Source organism: Phaethon aethereus, assembly GCF_964289735.1.
Source record: "Phaethon aethereus genome assembly, chromosome: 17".
NCBI lineage: Eukaryota > Metazoa > Chordata > Aves > Phaethontiformes > Phaethontidae > Phaethon > Phaethon aethereus.
In genome coordinates this window covers 1186473-1202691 of record NC_138593.1, presented here as the reverse complement: position 1 = coordinate 1202691, position 16219 = coordinate 1186473, and the positions used below count along the sequence as shown (strand labels likewise).

General features: G+C 64.6%; 1 protein-coding gene across 1 annotated transcript in view; it reads left to right on the top strand.

The window, feature by feature from the left end:
- Nucleotides 1–2706: 2706 nt before the first annotated feature.
- The window catches only part of MYO18B (myosin XVIIIB), a gene marked incomplete at both ends in the record, with an annotated part of 71792 nt that continues 58279 nt past the window's right edge, over nucleotides 2707–16219 (top strand). Inside the window, 11 exons of the mRNA XM_082007830.1 lie at nucleotides 2707–2745; nucleotides 3536–3691; nucleotides 4457–5194; nucleotides 5438–5504; nucleotides 5743–5855; nucleotides 6060–6236; nucleotides 6808–7006; nucleotides 8079–8221; nucleotides 9303–9403; nucleotides 9974–10037; nucleotides 10987–11131. Of these exons, the coding sequence (XP_081863956.1) occupies nucleotides 2707–2745; nucleotides 3536–3691; nucleotides 4457–5194; nucleotides 5438–5504; nucleotides 5743–5855; nucleotides 6060–6236; nucleotides 6808–7006; nucleotides 8079–8221; nucleotides 9303–9403; nucleotides 9974–10037; nucleotides 10987–11131 (1942 nt within the window). The remainder of the gene's footprint in view (nucleotides 2746–3535; nucleotides 3692–4456; nucleotides 5195–5437; nucleotides 5505–5742; nucleotides 5856–6059; nucleotides 6237–6807; nucleotides 7007–8078; nucleotides 8222–9302; nucleotides 9404–9973; nucleotides 10038–10986; nucleotides 11132–16219) is intronic.

Genomic DNA, 16219 nt, shown 5'->3' with positions numbered 1-16219 from the left:
GCGCAGAGGTGAGTCGCCCCGCTCGCCGGAGAAGCCCTTGTTCACGTGCGCGGAGTTTGTTCGTGCTTTTTCCACGGGCGGCTGCTCGGGGATGCGCCGGCTGCGTCCCGCCGGTGGGACGGTGCCCGCGGCGGCGGTCCTCAGCCCCGTGCGCTGGAGCAGCACGAAAGGTGGCCCCGGCAGGGACCGTGAGGTGCGTTAGGGGTGAGGAACAGCGGCTCCCCAAAAGCACGGGAGGGACCCCGATGCTCGGAGCCGAGGGGCACCCCAGCAGCGAGCCCCCCGCGCAGCCCGGCTCCCCCGAGGCTGCGGCGCTGCCGGGGGCCACGTGAAGGATCGTCTGAAACCGCGTGTCCTGGTGCTGTTCCCACGTGGAAATGGGGTGTGTTTTAACTCGGGGCAAGGCTCGGCCTCGCGCGGGGCAGCTGCAGACTAACAGTCCTGTTTCCTTTCCTGTTAACAGAGCTTTTCCAGGGCTCGGCGCCGAGGGCCTGGGCGCGTCCATGGAGCTCTTCGTGGGGACGTGGAGCGGCAGAGGGTGGGTTTCACCGTGGCAGCTGGGCTTGGCCTGATCACGCGTCCTGCACCCGTGGCTGGGTGTTGGATGCTGCGCTGGGGCGGGTGGGACGTGGGTCCTGCCAGTCCCCGGAGGGTCACCCTCGGCCCCGGGGGGTCACCCCGTGGCCCCTCTTGTGTGCTCTGTCCCCAGCAGAGCTCTGCGGGGAGGCAAGGCTGGGGACGGCGGTGCCAGGACCCCCCCCCCCGGGCAGGCAGGGCCCCCGGGCAGGCAGGGCTGCCCGCTCCCTCCCCACCTGCCCTGGCCGGGCTGCTGAGCACGTTGGCGTCGGCTCCGCGGTGACTTTTTCTTTCCACCGACCAGAGGCTATTTTGGGCGCTGCTCTCAGGGCCCACCCCGGCTCGGCCCCCCACCGCAGGGCTGGGGCTGGTGGGGGGAGCCGGGCTGCTCGGGGGAGCCCCGTGCCGGAGCTCCGACCCGCGGCCCTGGGGCAGCCCGGGGTCCCCTCCTGCAGCAGCGGAGCACCCCGGGCTGGCTCACGCCGACCCACAGCGGTTCCCCCACTTCTGCGGGGTGCACACGTGTGCCCTGAGGAAGGGCACAAACCCGCGTGCCGGGGAGGGCGCGGGGCACACGCGTGTGCCGGGCGGTGCAGAGAGGCCAGGGGACGGGAGGGCCCCCGGTGCCATCGCCCGTCCCCAGCCGAGGCCCCGGTGCCACCGCCGCGGGTATTTTTAGCAGTGACATGTGTCACCTCAGCTGCCGCCGTAGCAGGGGGGCGGCGCACACGGCCGCGCTGCCGCCGCTCGCCCACACGCCGCCGCCGCTCTCCCGCTCGCTGGGGTCCCACACCGGTGGCAGAGCCCGGTGCTGGCGTGGGCCGACAGCCCTCTGCGCCCGCAGCCCCCCACCCAGGTATGGGCGCTCCAGGGGGGCCTTTGAGGCGGGGGGTCGGGATCAGGGTCCGAATGGAATTTTTTGGGTGTGCTGGCAGCCGGGCGGGGGGCCCCGCGGCAGGGAGGGCTATTTTTAGGTGGGAATGGATGGCGATAGCGGCAGCCCCGGCTTTGGGGGCGGCTTCCAGCCACCGGTCTGTACCGGGGAGAGGTGCACGGGAGGGCTGCGATGGGAGCGGGGACAGGAACGGGCACGCAGAGGGTGGCCGGAGACCCCTCGATGGCCTCGGCTCTTGGCACCCACCGGGATGGCAGCGGGTCCTGTGTGGCAGCAGGAACGAGTCCCCAGCCGGCTCCTGCGTGGGGACCGGACCCACATGGCTGTAGCCCAAACGGAGCCACATTCTGCTCGCTGGGTGGGGGGAGCTGGAGTGGTGTTGATGGTGGTCCCCAGCCCTTGTTCGTGCCATGCTGTGTGCTTGGTCGAGGCACATCCCCTTCCGTGCCTCAGTTTCCCCATGTGCAGAGTGGGGACTGAGGGTCCAGCTCCAGCTGGTGGGTGTGGGGAGGCCTGCGTGGGCACCCTCCTGGCTCAGGGCTCTGGCTGCGCCCTTTGGGGCCGGCTCTCCCCCACGGCCGCAGAGCCCTGGTGGGGGGGCAGAGCCTGGGGGCAACGCCAGTCCCCAACGGGAGCGAGGGCATGTGGCGGCCGGGGCTGTCGCCCAAGAAGGCAAGTGACATTCCTCAGCCGGCTCCTGGCCGCTCCCGGCGCTCCTGCCCTTTACTGTACAAGGAGATGTGGCTGCCGGCGCGAGCGGCAGGGCCAGACGAGCCCCGACCTGCTCGGTGCATGAATGATCTCGACAGGTGAAGCTGGGGTCAGCCCGAAATGAGGCACGGGCGGGCTCCCACGCTGCCCTGTGCCACCCAGGGCAGTGGGGTCCCAGCACTACCCCGGTGCCAGCGACGGGCCGTGCCCCCACCTCTCCACACCTCGCCGCCCCTCACCGTGCCGTGCCGGGGGCCGGAGGTGGCTGCACACGGCTGTGCCCTCCCCAGCGCTGCCAAACCGCCTGTCCTCTCCGTGCCCGGGCTGCCGCCTTCCAGCCAGTGCCCTGAGCTCAGCCCGGGGGGAATGCCCGGCACGGTGATGGTGCTGCCAGCTCTGGCACGGCCGCCGGCACGGCCCCGGGGCTGGCAGGAGCCCTTGGCTAACTGTCCTCTCTCTCCGCCTCGTGTGCCCGGCGTGGCCCTGCGGCTCTCTGTACAGCACCGTCCCGCCTCGCCGCCGGCATGGCCATCTCCTCGCGCCTCGCGCTCTGGGAACAGAAGGAAAGTCTCGGTCCGGGGTGGCACCAGCAGTGTTTCGGGGCTGGATGCTCGCAGGCTGCCCGGGGGCTCGATGCTGGGCGGGGGGACGCACCGCAGCCAGCCCGCCGCACGCCCCCGGGGTCGGCGTCCCCTCGGCTCCCTGCGCGCGTCGCTCGTGCCGTGTCCACCCCTGCGGGCACCTTTGCAGCCTGAATGTTCCGGTTTGGGCGATTCCGCTGCTGTTCGGGGCACGCGGTTCTCGGCAGGGCCCAGACTCGTGGGAGTGCGCAGGGCACGGTGCTGGCGCTGCCGTGCGGTGGCACGGCCGGGAAAGCCCTTTGCTGTGGGAGCTGCGGGAAGTGGGGCCGGGTTTTGGGGCCTGGCGTGGAGGGACCCGCAGGTCTGCGTGCGGCCGCGGTGATGCTGGGAGCGGCTTCTCGCCTCGCTGCAGCCGGGACGGTTCCTCCCGTGGCCCTGACGGAGCTGCTGGGTGTCGGGCAGAGCCGGCCGCGCTCGCGGGCTGCCCGCAGCACCCAGCCCTTGGCGGCGTGTGGGAACTCGGCGCTTCTCTGCTGGGCTTTTCTCCTCGGTGCTTCTCCTCCTGCTCGCCACATCCCCCATCCAGCCTGACGCTCGCGGGCGGCCCACGGCCTCACCGGCAACCTGCAAGATGCCTGTGGCCGGCCCCGCCGGCAGAGCGGGGTGCTGATGCTGCGCTGCGCGTGCCGCTAACGTGCCCGCGGGGCTGGCTTTGCCGGGGCTCGCGTCGCCGCGCCGAGCCCCGTAACCCAGCCTCTGCTCCTGCAAACAGATACGGGACGAGGACCGGGGGCCGCCCCCGGCCGCGCCCCCCCTGCTCCTGTCGGTCATCCCCGGGGGGTTCATCAAGCAGCTCGTGCGGGAGACGGAGAAGGAGGCCAAGGCGGCGAAACGGAAGAAGGAAACCAAGGCGAGCGTGAAAGAGGAGGTGAGCGGTGATGTACCCCGCGCAGCGCCGGCGCGTCCTGCCTCGGCGCTGGCCGGCTGTCCCCGGCTGTCCCCGGCTGTCCCCGGCCGTCCCCGGCCCAAGGTAGTTCCCGTCCGAGGCAGCAGCTGGGGTTGCTGCGGGGCTGCCAGCCCCCACCTTGGGGGGCTGCAGGCCCCCCCGGCACTGGCCACAGCCGCCAGCCTGAGCTTTTTCTTTTTGCATGAGCTTTTGCGAGGCCCAGGCGCGCAGCATGCTGTCGGCTGCAGCAAGCTGTGGCCCCAGCCAGCCGCCAGCCTTGGGCACCTAATGCTGGAGACTTCATTAATGCAACTTGCCGTTCCTGACTTGCTTAATTGGAAGGCGAGTAATTAAGCAGAGCGCGAGGCTCTCCGGTTCAGCTCACTGAGTGCAGGAAGGGCAGTGCATGGGCTGTCCCGGGGCACCGCACCGCGCGGTGGCCCCGGACACAGCGGGTGGAGGGAGGGGATGTGGCGGAGGAGGAGGAGGAGGAGGAGGAGGAGGAGGAAGAGGAGGAGGAGGAGGAGGAGGAGGAGGATGCCACCGACGGCAACAGTGCAGCCAGGTCCAGGTAGCTGCAGCCACCGGCCATGCCCTGAGTGAGCGGGTCGGGGCTGGAGCTCCATGTCCTGTCAGGCTCTGCTTTGCGCTGGCGTCCTGTACCGGGCTGCGGCTCCTGGGGCCTGGGCCAGGTCGGGTCCTTCGCCCTGTCCCTGTCGCACCTGGCTCCTCTCCGTTGCTTGGCAGCCCGTGGGGGAGGACGGCGAGGCCAGAGCCGGGGACACCCCAGCTGCCGGAGGAGAGGCGGCCAGCGAGGGACAGCCGCTGCAGAACGGGCTGCACGCAGAGGGGCAGGGGGGCGAGGGGGTCCCAGCCCCCCCACGCAAGGAGCTGCCACCTGGGAGGGCTGCACCAGGGGCCATCCCCAGCAAAGCCCCGTCCCCCGCGCCCAGCCCGGCAGCGGCTGCCCCCAAACCAGCGGAGACCCCTCACCTGGAGGCTCCCAAGTCAGCGAAGCCATCGTGCCCCGAGAAGAGCCCCAAGGACCTCCACCTGGGGGGCAGCCCCCCGGCTCCAGCCCCCACACCCAGCAAGGGCCCCCAGCCGTGCAGCAAGGTCCCAGCAAAGGAGGAGGACACCCCCAAGGGGACAGGCCCCGAGAGCACCAAGGAGAAGGGGGCACCCCCGAGCCACGAGCAGCACCCAGCCAAGGTGAGACCCAAGAGGGAGCTGGGGCCAGCCAGGAAGGAGCCAGAGAAGATGAAGAAAGATGTTGGAGGTGGCAAGAAGGAGCCAAGGGAAACCAAAAAGCCTGGAAAAACTGCAAACAAGTCAGAGGAGCCCAAGGGGGAGCCAGGAGGGATCCAAGAAAAGTCAGAAGATGTGGCAGAGGAGGTGGGGAAGATGAAGGAAGAGCCGGGAGAGGGTAAAGAGGCACCGGGAGAGAGCAAAGAGGAGATGGGCGAGAGCATGGACAAGGACCAGGTAACGTGTCCGCAGTTACCCTGTCTCCTGGGGGCACTGATGCCATTTTCTAGTTTCGTGCATCTCTTCACGTTCAGGTGGGCTCGGCGGGGGGCTGGGGGAAGGTGCCCCTGGGGCCAGCCAGGAGGGCAGAGGAGGGGCAGGGGTCCCGGCTGGAAGTGTTGCTGTCCGTGGGGCAAGTGCAGTTTGTCCAGCTCAGTTTTCTGCCGGCTCCTGCATGATTCCCCTCTCTCGTCCCAGTAGGCTCCGAGGGATGTTTGGTATGAAGCGGAGAAGGTCTGGCTTGTCCAGCAGGACGGATTCACGCTCGGTAACTGGCCTTCCTCCACCCTTGCTTTGCAGCGCCGAAGAGAAGAGCTGTCTTGAGCCTGGCTGTGGGATGGGATAAGGGTGGGAGCCGGGTGCTGCTCTGGCACCGTGCCTGGCTGTGCCCCAGCGGGGCTGCGGTCAGAGGTGGCCCCTCGGCAGCTCCCCACGCCGCAGCCAGCTCTGCCCCGAGCTGCCTCGGCCATGCTGCGCAGGAGGGACTCATCATCCTCTCCTTGCAGCCACGCAGCTCAAGCCCGACGTGGGGACACCTGAGCTGCCGGCGGGGAGGGTGAGGGTGCGCCGGGAGGCAGACGGCAACGTCACCGAGGTGGACGAGGACAGTGTGCAACGGGTGAGCCCCCTCCTCGGTTTTGGCTGGCGCAGGGATGGGAGCCCCGGCCACAGCGCCTGGCACGGGGCAGTGCCAGGGCACCGTTAGACCCAGGGCAGCCCCGTTGCTCCGGCCGGGTCCGAGGGGTCGGGGTGCCGGTGGGGTCCAGCCCGGCTCGCACCGCAGTGGCAGAGCTGGAGGGGGGCTCTGGCTCTCCTCCTGCAGACCAACCCGCCCAGCCTGGATCACGCCGAGGATCTGGCCGCGCTCGTCAGCCTCAACGAGTGCAGCGCCATGAACACGCTGCAGCAGCGCTACCAGGCCGGGCTGCGCTACACCTACGCCGGGCCCAGCCTGGTGGCCATCGGGCGCGGCTCCGCCGCCAGCAGCAGCTCGGGGAAGGTGAGCGGGGGCACCGCGGGGCGGCCGGGATCCCCCGTGGGAAGCGGTCACCGACCCCCGTGGGGGCAGTGGCGGAGGGCGCGGGGCGCTGCGGTGCCGGCAGATGGCACCGTGGGGCCGCCACAGCGCGCGGCCGCGCTCGGGACACTCGGGGCCGGGGACGCTCGGGGCCGGGGATGCCTTTAGCTGGGCACTGCTCCCAGCACAGGGTTTTTCATGGTTTCCCGGAGAAAATCGCTGTGCTGCTGTGACTGCACCCCACGAGCCGTCTGGGGTGCCCTGGCTGGGGTGGGATCGGGCCCGGGGCGCAGCGCCTGGGGTGGTGCTTGGCAGAGCTCTGGCTCACCCGCAAGCTGGAGCGGGTCCTGCTGCGGGTCCCCCACCCTCTCCCCCGTGCTGGTCTGGCAAGGCTAGGCTGGCCGGGCCGGGCGCCCTTCCCCGTTCCCCGGGGAATCTCGGGGTGTCTGCAGCCTGGGGAGAAACCATCACCCTGAGTGTGATGTGTCTTCAGGATTTTCTCTACAAGGAGCCTGTTTTGGAATGTGCTCTCCCACTCTCTCCCTGCCCGCAGGTGTTCAAGGGGAAGCGGGACAGCATGTCCCCGCACATCTGCTCGGTGGCACAGAGAGCCTACAGGAACCTGCTGATGCAGCGGCAGGATCAGGCCATCGTGCCCCTGGGGCGCAGCGGCGCTGGGAAGACCACATGCTGCCAGAGTGCCCTGGAGTACCTGGTGGGAATGGCAGGCAGCGTGGACGGCAGGGTCTCAGGTACGCAGCATGGGGCAGCGTGGACGGCAGGGTCTCAGGTTCGCGGCACGGGGCAGCATGGACGGCAGGGTCTCAGGTTCGCGGCACGGGGCAGCATGGACAGCAGGGTCTCAGGTATGTGGCACGGGGCAGCATGGACAGCAGGGTCTCAAGTATGGAGCATGGGGCAGCATGGACGGCAGGGTCTCAGGTACGCGGCACGGGGCAGCATGGACGGCAGGGTCTCAGGTATGGAGCATGGTGGGCAGCGTGGACGGCAGGGTCTCAGGTATGGGGCCAGGCGGCCGCTGCGACCCAGCAGCGATGCAGCAAGCCCCAGCAGCAGGGCTGCAGGGCACTTGGCAGTGGGCAGAGGCAGTGTGCAGAGACCGTCCATGCAGGCTGGGGCGTGCGTGCAAACGTGAATGAGATGCTGTTTCCATGTGATGGCCTCCGTTTGACCTGTTCCCGGCCTGATTTGTGCCCCATTGGGGTGGCTCCGTGAGGCTGTGCAAGTGCAGCACGGGAGGCAGGCGAGCGGCAGGGCTGCGCCTCTTATCCGTCCCAGACCCAACAGATTTGCTGTTTTGATAAACACCCGCGTAAGCACCAGAAGGGAATTCCTTGCGTGCCTAGGGCAGCACTTTTCCCATCTGATCAAGTTACTGGTGACGTGAGAGGCAGCTCTGTTAAGCAATCAGTATCTTTAGAGGGCAAGTTTGGATTTTGGAGGTCTGGGCAAGCTCCAGGTATAGCATGCTCTTGCAAAGGGCTGATGAATGGCCCGGAGCAGGGTGGAGGTGCAGGCAGGCTGGCACATCCCCCTCCTGCTAGTGCACACGTGCTCTTGCGGTGCAGGATGCTAACCCCATGCCCAGCCAGTGCCCCGGGTCCCTGTGTGCTGGGACAGACCCCTGGAAGGAGCAGGCAGAGGTGCAGCCAGGAGGAGAAGCCTCCTCCAGTGTCTGTTTGCAGCTCTGAGGCTGCGCTGGTGCAGCAGCAGCGGGGTCTGGCTCTCCCGGTGCGTGCTGGAGCGCCGCAGGGCTGCAGCCATCGCAGGGCGGCTCAGGGGCTGCCGGTGCTGGTTTTGCAGTGGAGAAGATCCAAGCGATGTTCACAGTCCTGGGAGCCTTTGGGTCAGTGACCGCCAGCCACAGCAGCAGCTCCACGCGCTTCTCCATGGTCCTGTCGCTGGATTTCAGTGCCACCGGCCAGATAACTGCTGCTCACCTCCAGGTACCCCGCAGGTCCTGTCGCCTGGCGAGACGGGAGGGCTGTGGCTGAAACTGGGGGTCCTGGGGACAGGGGCGAACAGTCCCTGTGCCGCGCTTCCCGGCCAGGCTGGGCACGAGAGGAGCGCTGCTCCGCTCTGCTGCTGCTCCTGCCCCAAAGATGCCCCAGATCGCAGCGGAGCAGGAGCTCTGCCGGCAGCGTGGTGGGGTCCCCTGCAGCCCGTCACCCCCTCCCCGGCAGGGAGCGCAGAACAGCGCTGGAATTAAATGTTTATGAGGGGATGTATAATTCAGCACTTCATTAGCAGCATCTTGTGCACCAGCCTTGAGCAGAAGCGTCTGGGGGCTTTTATCACCATCAGGGCTGTTACGCAAAGGCACTTTGCACAGAGCTGCCCGTGCCCACAGGCCTCGTCTGATGGAGGAGAGGGCCTGAGCCAGCGTCTGCCTGTGGGGAGCACCGGGGCTTCTCTTTGCTGCCCCATCGCTGCCCCTCCTCTGCCCCGGGCACCGCCAGGAACGTGATGGCCCTGCATGGCTGTCCTTGCACAGGAGTGGGAACGTGCCCCTCGGAGCATTCGCTTTCCAGACCACTAGTACCCTCCTGGATTGCTCATGGGAGGACGAGACAACCCTGCAGGGACTCGTTCCTGGTGTCAGGGCTGGCACTGATGAGGCTGGAGGCCGATCTGGGCTTGTCTCAACCCCAGGCAATGGCTTATGCAGAGACTGTAGCATGTTAGGGCCACCGCATCGCCAGACCTGCGGAGGCAGGGAGGGACCGTGGGTGTTGCACCCACGCGCTGAGATGTTGCCCCTTGATGCACGCCTGGGGTGCGATTCGGCTCTGGCTCGTGCGGGAGGGGCAGCCTCCAAAGCCAGCCATGGCTCTGCAAGGAGAAATCCAGCCCCTCCTTGACAGCTCCCAGTAGCATCTCCCCGTCTGCAGGTGCCACTGTCCCCTCTCTTCCCCATGTGCCTGGATGCCCCGGCACACCGGCCACCCTGCCCACGCCGAGGGCTGTCCCTGCCTGCGGCTGGGGGCTGGGGGCTGCCGCTCACGCCTGCCTCCGCTCCCTTCCTAGACCATGCTGCTGGAGAGGGGCCGCGTCGCCCAGCAGCCCCACGGAGAGAGCAGCTTCAACGTCTTCCCCCTGATGCTGGCGGGGCTGGATGCGGCGCACAGGTGGGTGTGCGGCTCCCACGGCACCGGGCGGCTCCGCTCCTCGCCTGGCTGCTCGGCTGATGGGCACCCCCATCACCGAGGGGCTCCCCCGTGGTTTATACCCAAGTTTGCTCCAGCAACGTGGTTTTTGAGACCCCTCTGATAAGAAAGAAATTGTGAGGGTGATGACATTAGTGATGCAGCAGGGATTCTTGTATTAGAGACTTTCTAGGGGCATTTTCTGGTCCTTTCTTTGCCCCTTCACTAAAACTGAAATTGGGCTGTTCAAATGAGATAGAGGCCCCTTTCCCTGCTCGCTCCTGGCTTTCCCCCCCAGGCTGCGCGTCCCTGGGCTGCCCGAGGCAAAGTGTCCTGGTGCATCTGGTGCCGGCTCCGTCCCCCTGCACGGGGCAGAGCCACGGGAGCCCGTTCTGACGAGGCCGCTCGGATGTCGCTGTAAAGGCCAAGGGGCTCTGCGCGTGTCAGAGGTGCTCCCCGAAGAGAGGGCAGGGGGTGTGGGGAGTGCAGGGGGTTTGGGGAGTGCCAGGGGCAGGAGGGAGCTTGAGGCTCATTTTCTGTAACGGCTTCCAGGACGATGCTGCACTTGCACCAGGCACCTGAGAGCAACTCCTTTGGGATCAAGCCGTTCTCAAAGGTAGGAAGAAGTGCCGGGGCCATGCGGCCGCCTGCAGCAGGACGCTGCAGCGCACGCGCTTCGTCACCCCGGGTTAGAGGACGAGTGGGGTCCTCGGCTGCTGGGTGACTCGGAATGGCGCTGCCGTACCGGGCACGTGGAGGCGGGGAGCGAACGTCGGAGTGTGAGGATGGGTCTGCCCAAACAGCCTCCAGCACCCCTCTTGACAGCCCCGCGGGAGCAGGGGAGCCACCGGGACCGGGGCCGCTGCTGCCTGGTGTCTGTGCTTGGGTTTCGGACGCCCGCCACCCGTCCCGGGGACAGATCCTGCTGCTCTGGGGTCAACAACCCCGATGTTTCCTTGTGGCAGCAGCTCCTGTGGGGCGCGCGTATCCTTTGCAGAACCCAGAATGTGATTTTTAGGGGCTAAAAATACTGCATTTGATTTCTAGCACCGTCTCCTTATTAGTCTGAGCCATTTGCAAAGATCAGGCAGATTGCCCACAAGCTAAAGCACTGGGATGGATCGCAGCAATTTGCAGTTAGATCATCTATTGATGAATTCGATGTTTGATCTTCATTAGTGAGCTCCTGCTCAGGTCCAGCAGCCAAAGGAGTCGGCTCTTTGAGCAGCGGCTCTCACGGAGGGCACGGCGAGGCACGGCGGCCCTCGCTCTGCTGGTGCAGCAGCAGGTTCGGGTAGACGCTCTGTGGACGCTCCTGAAGTGGGGATTATGTGTAGTTGTATGACGAGAAGACGTACCCAGGCTTGCTCCTAACGCCAGGCTCTTGAGGAACCTGCCTGAGGCTTCCCCCATGGCTGTCCAAGCTGTTCCTAGGGTCCCCTTGCTGTCTCTTCCTCGATGGTCTTATGGTTTTCATGTGCCCTTTCGCCGCGTGCGTCCCCCCCGTCCCCAGCGCCCGCGATGCTCTGGCACAGGCAGTGACGTCTCCCCTCCCTTCTCTGCAGCCGGAGGAGAAGCAGAAAGCCTCGGCAGCATTCGCCCAGCTCCGGGCTGCCATGGGCACGCTGGGCTTCACAGCGGAGGAGCAGGCAGCCGTCTGGCGCGTCTTAGCCGGCATCTACCACCTGGGAGCCGCCGGCGCCTGTAAAGGTAAGAGCGGCTCCTGCCTCTCCTTTCCTCATGCCTCATCCCGGTGCCGGCGTTGGAGGAGGGCGAGGAAGCACGTCCCAGCGGTGTTGGGGGCGTGGGCGCGTTGCGCACCAAGGGGCGTCCGGGAGCGACGCTCGCCCAGAGGCTGTTGCACGGGCGGTTGCTCCGAGCTCTTCGTTGCCCGCGGAGGAGCGGGGCGATGCCGGACGGGGCTGCACGGCACCGCCTCGTGCCTGCTCTCTGGGAAGGGCCGGGGCGGGCAACGCGTTCGTTGGCACGTTGTCCCCAATGACACTGCGAAGGGACAGCTTCAGGCAGCAATAATTCTATCATCTCTTAAGTGTCTAGTACGGTAACTGAATTATAATAGGATGAGGCTGGATGAAGACTGTATTTATAAAGACTTCGTTAATACAGGCGCATAGAAATTGCCTTATCCCTTATAAATTATTTTAAGATGTGCTCTAACCCATTTTAGAGACAGCCACATTGATTTACACACTTCAATTTATGAGGGCTGCATAAAGGCTGCTATAAACTAAGCCATAGACATTTATAAATGTCTCTGCAACATGTCATAACATATCTTATGGTAATTTATGCCATTAATCATTTATTAATTATTTTAAAAGGATGAATGCTGTCGTCACTTACCGCGAGTTCTCTTTCTCCTTCTCTCTGGTGTTCTCTTCCCCCATCTCCATCGCCCCTAACGCCCTTCCAACTTTTAAAAACATGACCCTGCTGTCTCAGACTGAAGTGTGGGATAAGGCTCTTGGCAAAAAAAAAAAAAAAAAAAAAAAGGCCAGTCCTTCTGCCTTGCGAGTTTTCGGGAGAGCAGATCCTGGAGACGCGTCCCATTTTACGAGTGACCGGCTCAAAGGCAGACGGAGGGACGGTTCCTGTGTTGGCCACGGAGGGTTTGCTGGGTGAGCTGAGCTGGTTTGCTCAAACTTACTGAACTTTCTGCCCCAAGCATCCGGCAAGTCAGTCTAGAAGTGAATCAAGTGCTATATTCAGCAAATTTTGTCGCAGTTATTTCAGCATGGATAGGAACGTTAATGGCGGGCCCAGGCAGCGCTTGTGGCTTCGGAGAGGACTTGGGTGTGGGATTAACAACCAGAGCATGTCTCAGCATCGCTCGCTCTGGTATTGATTCCCCCGGCGTGCGTCAACACGAGGGGAGGAATGAAAGGACGCATGGATAAAAAAGGGATCAAAGCTGGATGGAGCAAAAGTCTCAGTGGGGGCGGTGACTCTTTTAATGTGGTTAAACCTGTCTCTGATCGCCACCCCGTCCCTTCCCCTTTCATGCACTTTGAAGTTGTATATTCAAAATCCTCTCCTCGAAAGCTCACCAAAGGGAGCCTCGTTGCTGGTTTTTCACCGGCATTCAGGAGCGCGGCCAGGCGCTGCAGCCACCGTCGCAGCCTCCGCTGCCGGCATCCGCGCCAGGGCGGCCACGGCACGCGCCGTGCTCCGGCTGCCGGGCCCCGGCGCAGGTTAAAGGCACCTTTTTTTCCTCCTGCCGATGGCTATCCTCTCATCACAAATTCAGTTTGTCCAGGAATAAAGCAGGAGGGAATAGCACCTCCCCTCTCTGGCTGAGAGTGGAAAATACTAGTTTGCAGCTAGAAAAACACCGAGAGGAAAAGGCTGAATTTCAAAAGCCTGCTCCATCCCGGCGTCAGCGTTTCCCGTTGCCTTTGAAACGTGTTAAAGCGGCTCTTTTTGTGAGAAAGCAGCCTGACAGCCAGAGGCCAGCGGGGCATCCTCGGTACCCATTCACCTAAGTGCTTCCAGTCCCCTTTGTGGGCTGCGGAATTACATATTTCCATTTATTCATTGCCTCTTTAACCGGGAAGGAGGTTTTGGGCGCCGCTGGGGGTTGGCATTCAGCTCGCTCTCAAGCTGCCCGTTTTGCCGACTGTTATAAAAATACAGCGTCGCGGCTCCCTGCTTTCTGCGGGATTCCCACCGCGCGCCTCTGATAGCGGCGGCAAGTGACTGAAGTGCTCCCGGCGCCGCGGGCCGGCGCGTGCTGCGGGCGGGAGCCGAGCCCGGCTCCCCCGGCCCCCCCGGCACGCTGGGCAGGGGCTGCCGCGAAACCAGCGGCCCAAACCCCTTGGATGGAGGAAAACCATCAGGGCAGAAGTGCCGGAGCCGGGGCTGGAGCCACCACGCAGGCTGGGGAGCGAACCCCAGCCCTGTGGAGGTCGGCGGCGTCCTGCATCCGCCCGCGCTCCCGTGTCGCCGCGTGGGCAGGGGCCGGTCCCCCGCGGCGGCAGCCCCAGCGGCGAAGGGATGGGAGGGCCCAGGCAGCCGGGGGGCGTTTGGGGGTCCGGTATGGGGGACTGCTGGCAGCTGTGGGCCGCCGCGGCCCAGGCTGGGTCCCGCAGGGCGCCGCTGCCGCCGCGTCGTGCGCTTGGGAGGCAGGAGGAGGAGCGTCCCTGCTTCAGACCCAGGAAACTGAGGCATCGAGCGGTTTGTGAGACAGGCCTGGGTCGTGCCGGGGCTGGAGCAGAAGGAGGGGCCGAGCCCGGGGTCCCACGCGCCGGTGGGGCGGCGCGCGGCCGCGTCTCGCCAGGGTCCGCGGGCAGATGGGGTTGGCAGGAGCAGCAGGGGTGAAACCCCCTCGAACAGCCTTTCAGCTCTGTGAAATGGAAGGTTTCCAGAAGGGCTGGAAGCCATTTAGCCCGCTACGGTAATGGGGATGTCCGTCGAAAAGGCAGAGGGAGAGGCAGGATCCGACGGGCATTAATTATGCAGCTTCCCGAGCACAGATGCCGATCGGGAGTGGACTCGGGTGACTTACTGCTTTCCCATCAGAGCTGAGAAAAAAGCCTGAAACCGGCATCGTCGCTGCTGTTTTACAGCCTCTGAGATGCAGTGACCTTTCCGTAACTGATGTGGAAACGACACTTTCGTCTGAGTTCCGCCCAAGCTCAATGCCCAGATTTACCCTAATTTTTTATTGCTGCCTGTTGCTAAAAGGAGGAGGGAGCAGCATATCTGTAACGAGCACTGCGCCTGAGTTTCCCTTTTGAGACAAATATATCCTTCCCCGGGGTGGTCACAGTTGCGAAGGGGGAAAAACGCGCCGGTGGCTGCAGCGCGGCGGAGGGGACGGAGCTGCGGTACTGCTGCCGGCACGGCCCAAGCCCGGCGCTCCGGCAGCGCGTGGGCTGCCATCGGGCGAGCAACACGGCCAAGCTGTGCGCCGATCGCTCCTCTCCCGGCAGCTCCACCATGCGACGCTCCCGGATACCGGCTCCGCAGTTCGCTTAGAGGCGTAACCGCACCGGGGGAGCCTGCTGCAGCCCCTCCTTTCCCCGGGCTCCTGTGATGCAGAGGACGCGGCTTTGCAGGGAAAGCTCGGGCATCGTTGCTTGTGTCGGTGGTGCCGGAGCCACCCGCGCGTTGGCTGGCGCTGGCTGCGCCTGGCGTCGGAGGTGAAGAGGCGAGGGCAGGACCCAGCGCCGGGAGCCTCTGCCCCTGCTCTAGCTTTGCTTTCCCTCTGGCGAGTGGCCGTGCCGGAGCCGGCGCCCCGCGGTGGCCTTGGGCGTAGTTAAATCCCTGGCTCTGCTGTCACTCGGTGCCGCGGGTGAGTGCAAGGCCACCTCGCTCCTGCCGGGAAGGCTTCTCGCTGTCCTGCGTGTTCATCAAAAGGACTCTTGGAAAGGATTGCCTTCGGGCTGGCCTCTCGGTCTTGCCACATTTTTCTGTCTCTCCGTTAAAGCCTTTTGCTCTTCGGCACCTGAGTTTTCTTGCCGTAGCGGGAAGCGCAGCTGGTTTTGCATGTTTTGTTTGCGGTAGGATGGTGCCTCTCTGTGCTTCGTGGCTGCAACCCTCAGGAGCAGCAGTTTTGCCGCGGTGAAGCCTGATGGCTTCACGGGGAAGACCCAAACCAAGGTGACGCGGTCTCCGGCGGCTGGATCTTAGTGCAGCGACCATCGAGTCGCAAGCCCCCGGGCACTGGATGATGCCCCTTGGATTTCTTTCCTGGCAAGAGGATTTAACTGGGCAGAGCTGCGTGGTCTGCTCCCGGGTCTGCAAAATGAGGAGGTTTCCTGGAAATTGTGCTTTGAGCGGCTCAAGCGCCGTGCAGGGAGCGGGGAGGAGATCCGGCCCTGCGGGCAGCGCGGCGCCGGGGGGTCTGCAGCCCCCCGCGTCCCTGCTCAGCGTGGGAGCTGGTTTTTCCTCCGTGCCCTGGCCGTGGTCCGGGGTTCCGAGCCAGGGGAGCTGGAGCAGAAAACGCTGGGAATAGTCCTGGCTGGAGCCTGGCTGCTGCCGCCGGCTTGTCGAGGGCCTGGGGGGGCTGGCTCGGGGGCTCCTGCTGACATTGCCTCTCCTTCGTGGAGGTTTTTACGATCACCACCACGGCTCCTGGTCTGGGTGGGCTGTCTCCCCGCACGCCGAGTTATGGCACTATCTGTTCAGCACTCTGACATCTTTATTACCAACAGTCGGGGAAATGCAGCCAGAATGGCAGATTTCTTTAATCATGCTATTACACAGCTCTTCCCTTTGTTATATATAGGCTTTAATATGTCATACATCAGGCAACGGGTCAACAGAGAATAGACTGGAGAATTTAGTGCAGGACAAATAAATTAACCATTCGAGCCAGGAGGAACTTCCTCTCTCTCCCTGACCCCTCCCAGGGTAATAAAGAGGAACAAATGGGCTTTTTTATTTGTCCCATTAGCAATGCAAATGTTTTAATGACAAAATAAGTGGAAGAAAAAGGCCAGGCTGCCAGAGTGTACCCCGTGCAGCCGGGGGGGCTGGGGAAGGCAGGCGAACGGCGCTGCCGACCTGCACGGCCACGAGCCCCCTCCCCGTGCGCCGCTGCTGTCGGTACCAGCCCGGGCAGCGGCACGGGTGAGGGGACAGGGTCCAGCCCCTCTGGGCATCCCTGCTGCTCCCCGTGCTTCCCCAGTTGAAATGAAAAATAGAAACCCTGGTGCTGCCCGGGCAGCACGCGTGGGCATGCGAGCGAGACGAAGCTGCTGCTGACCCTGTACGTTCTTACTGCTTCTCTTAAATATTAAATGGGCTGAAGTAATTACCTTTTAAGTGTTTTAA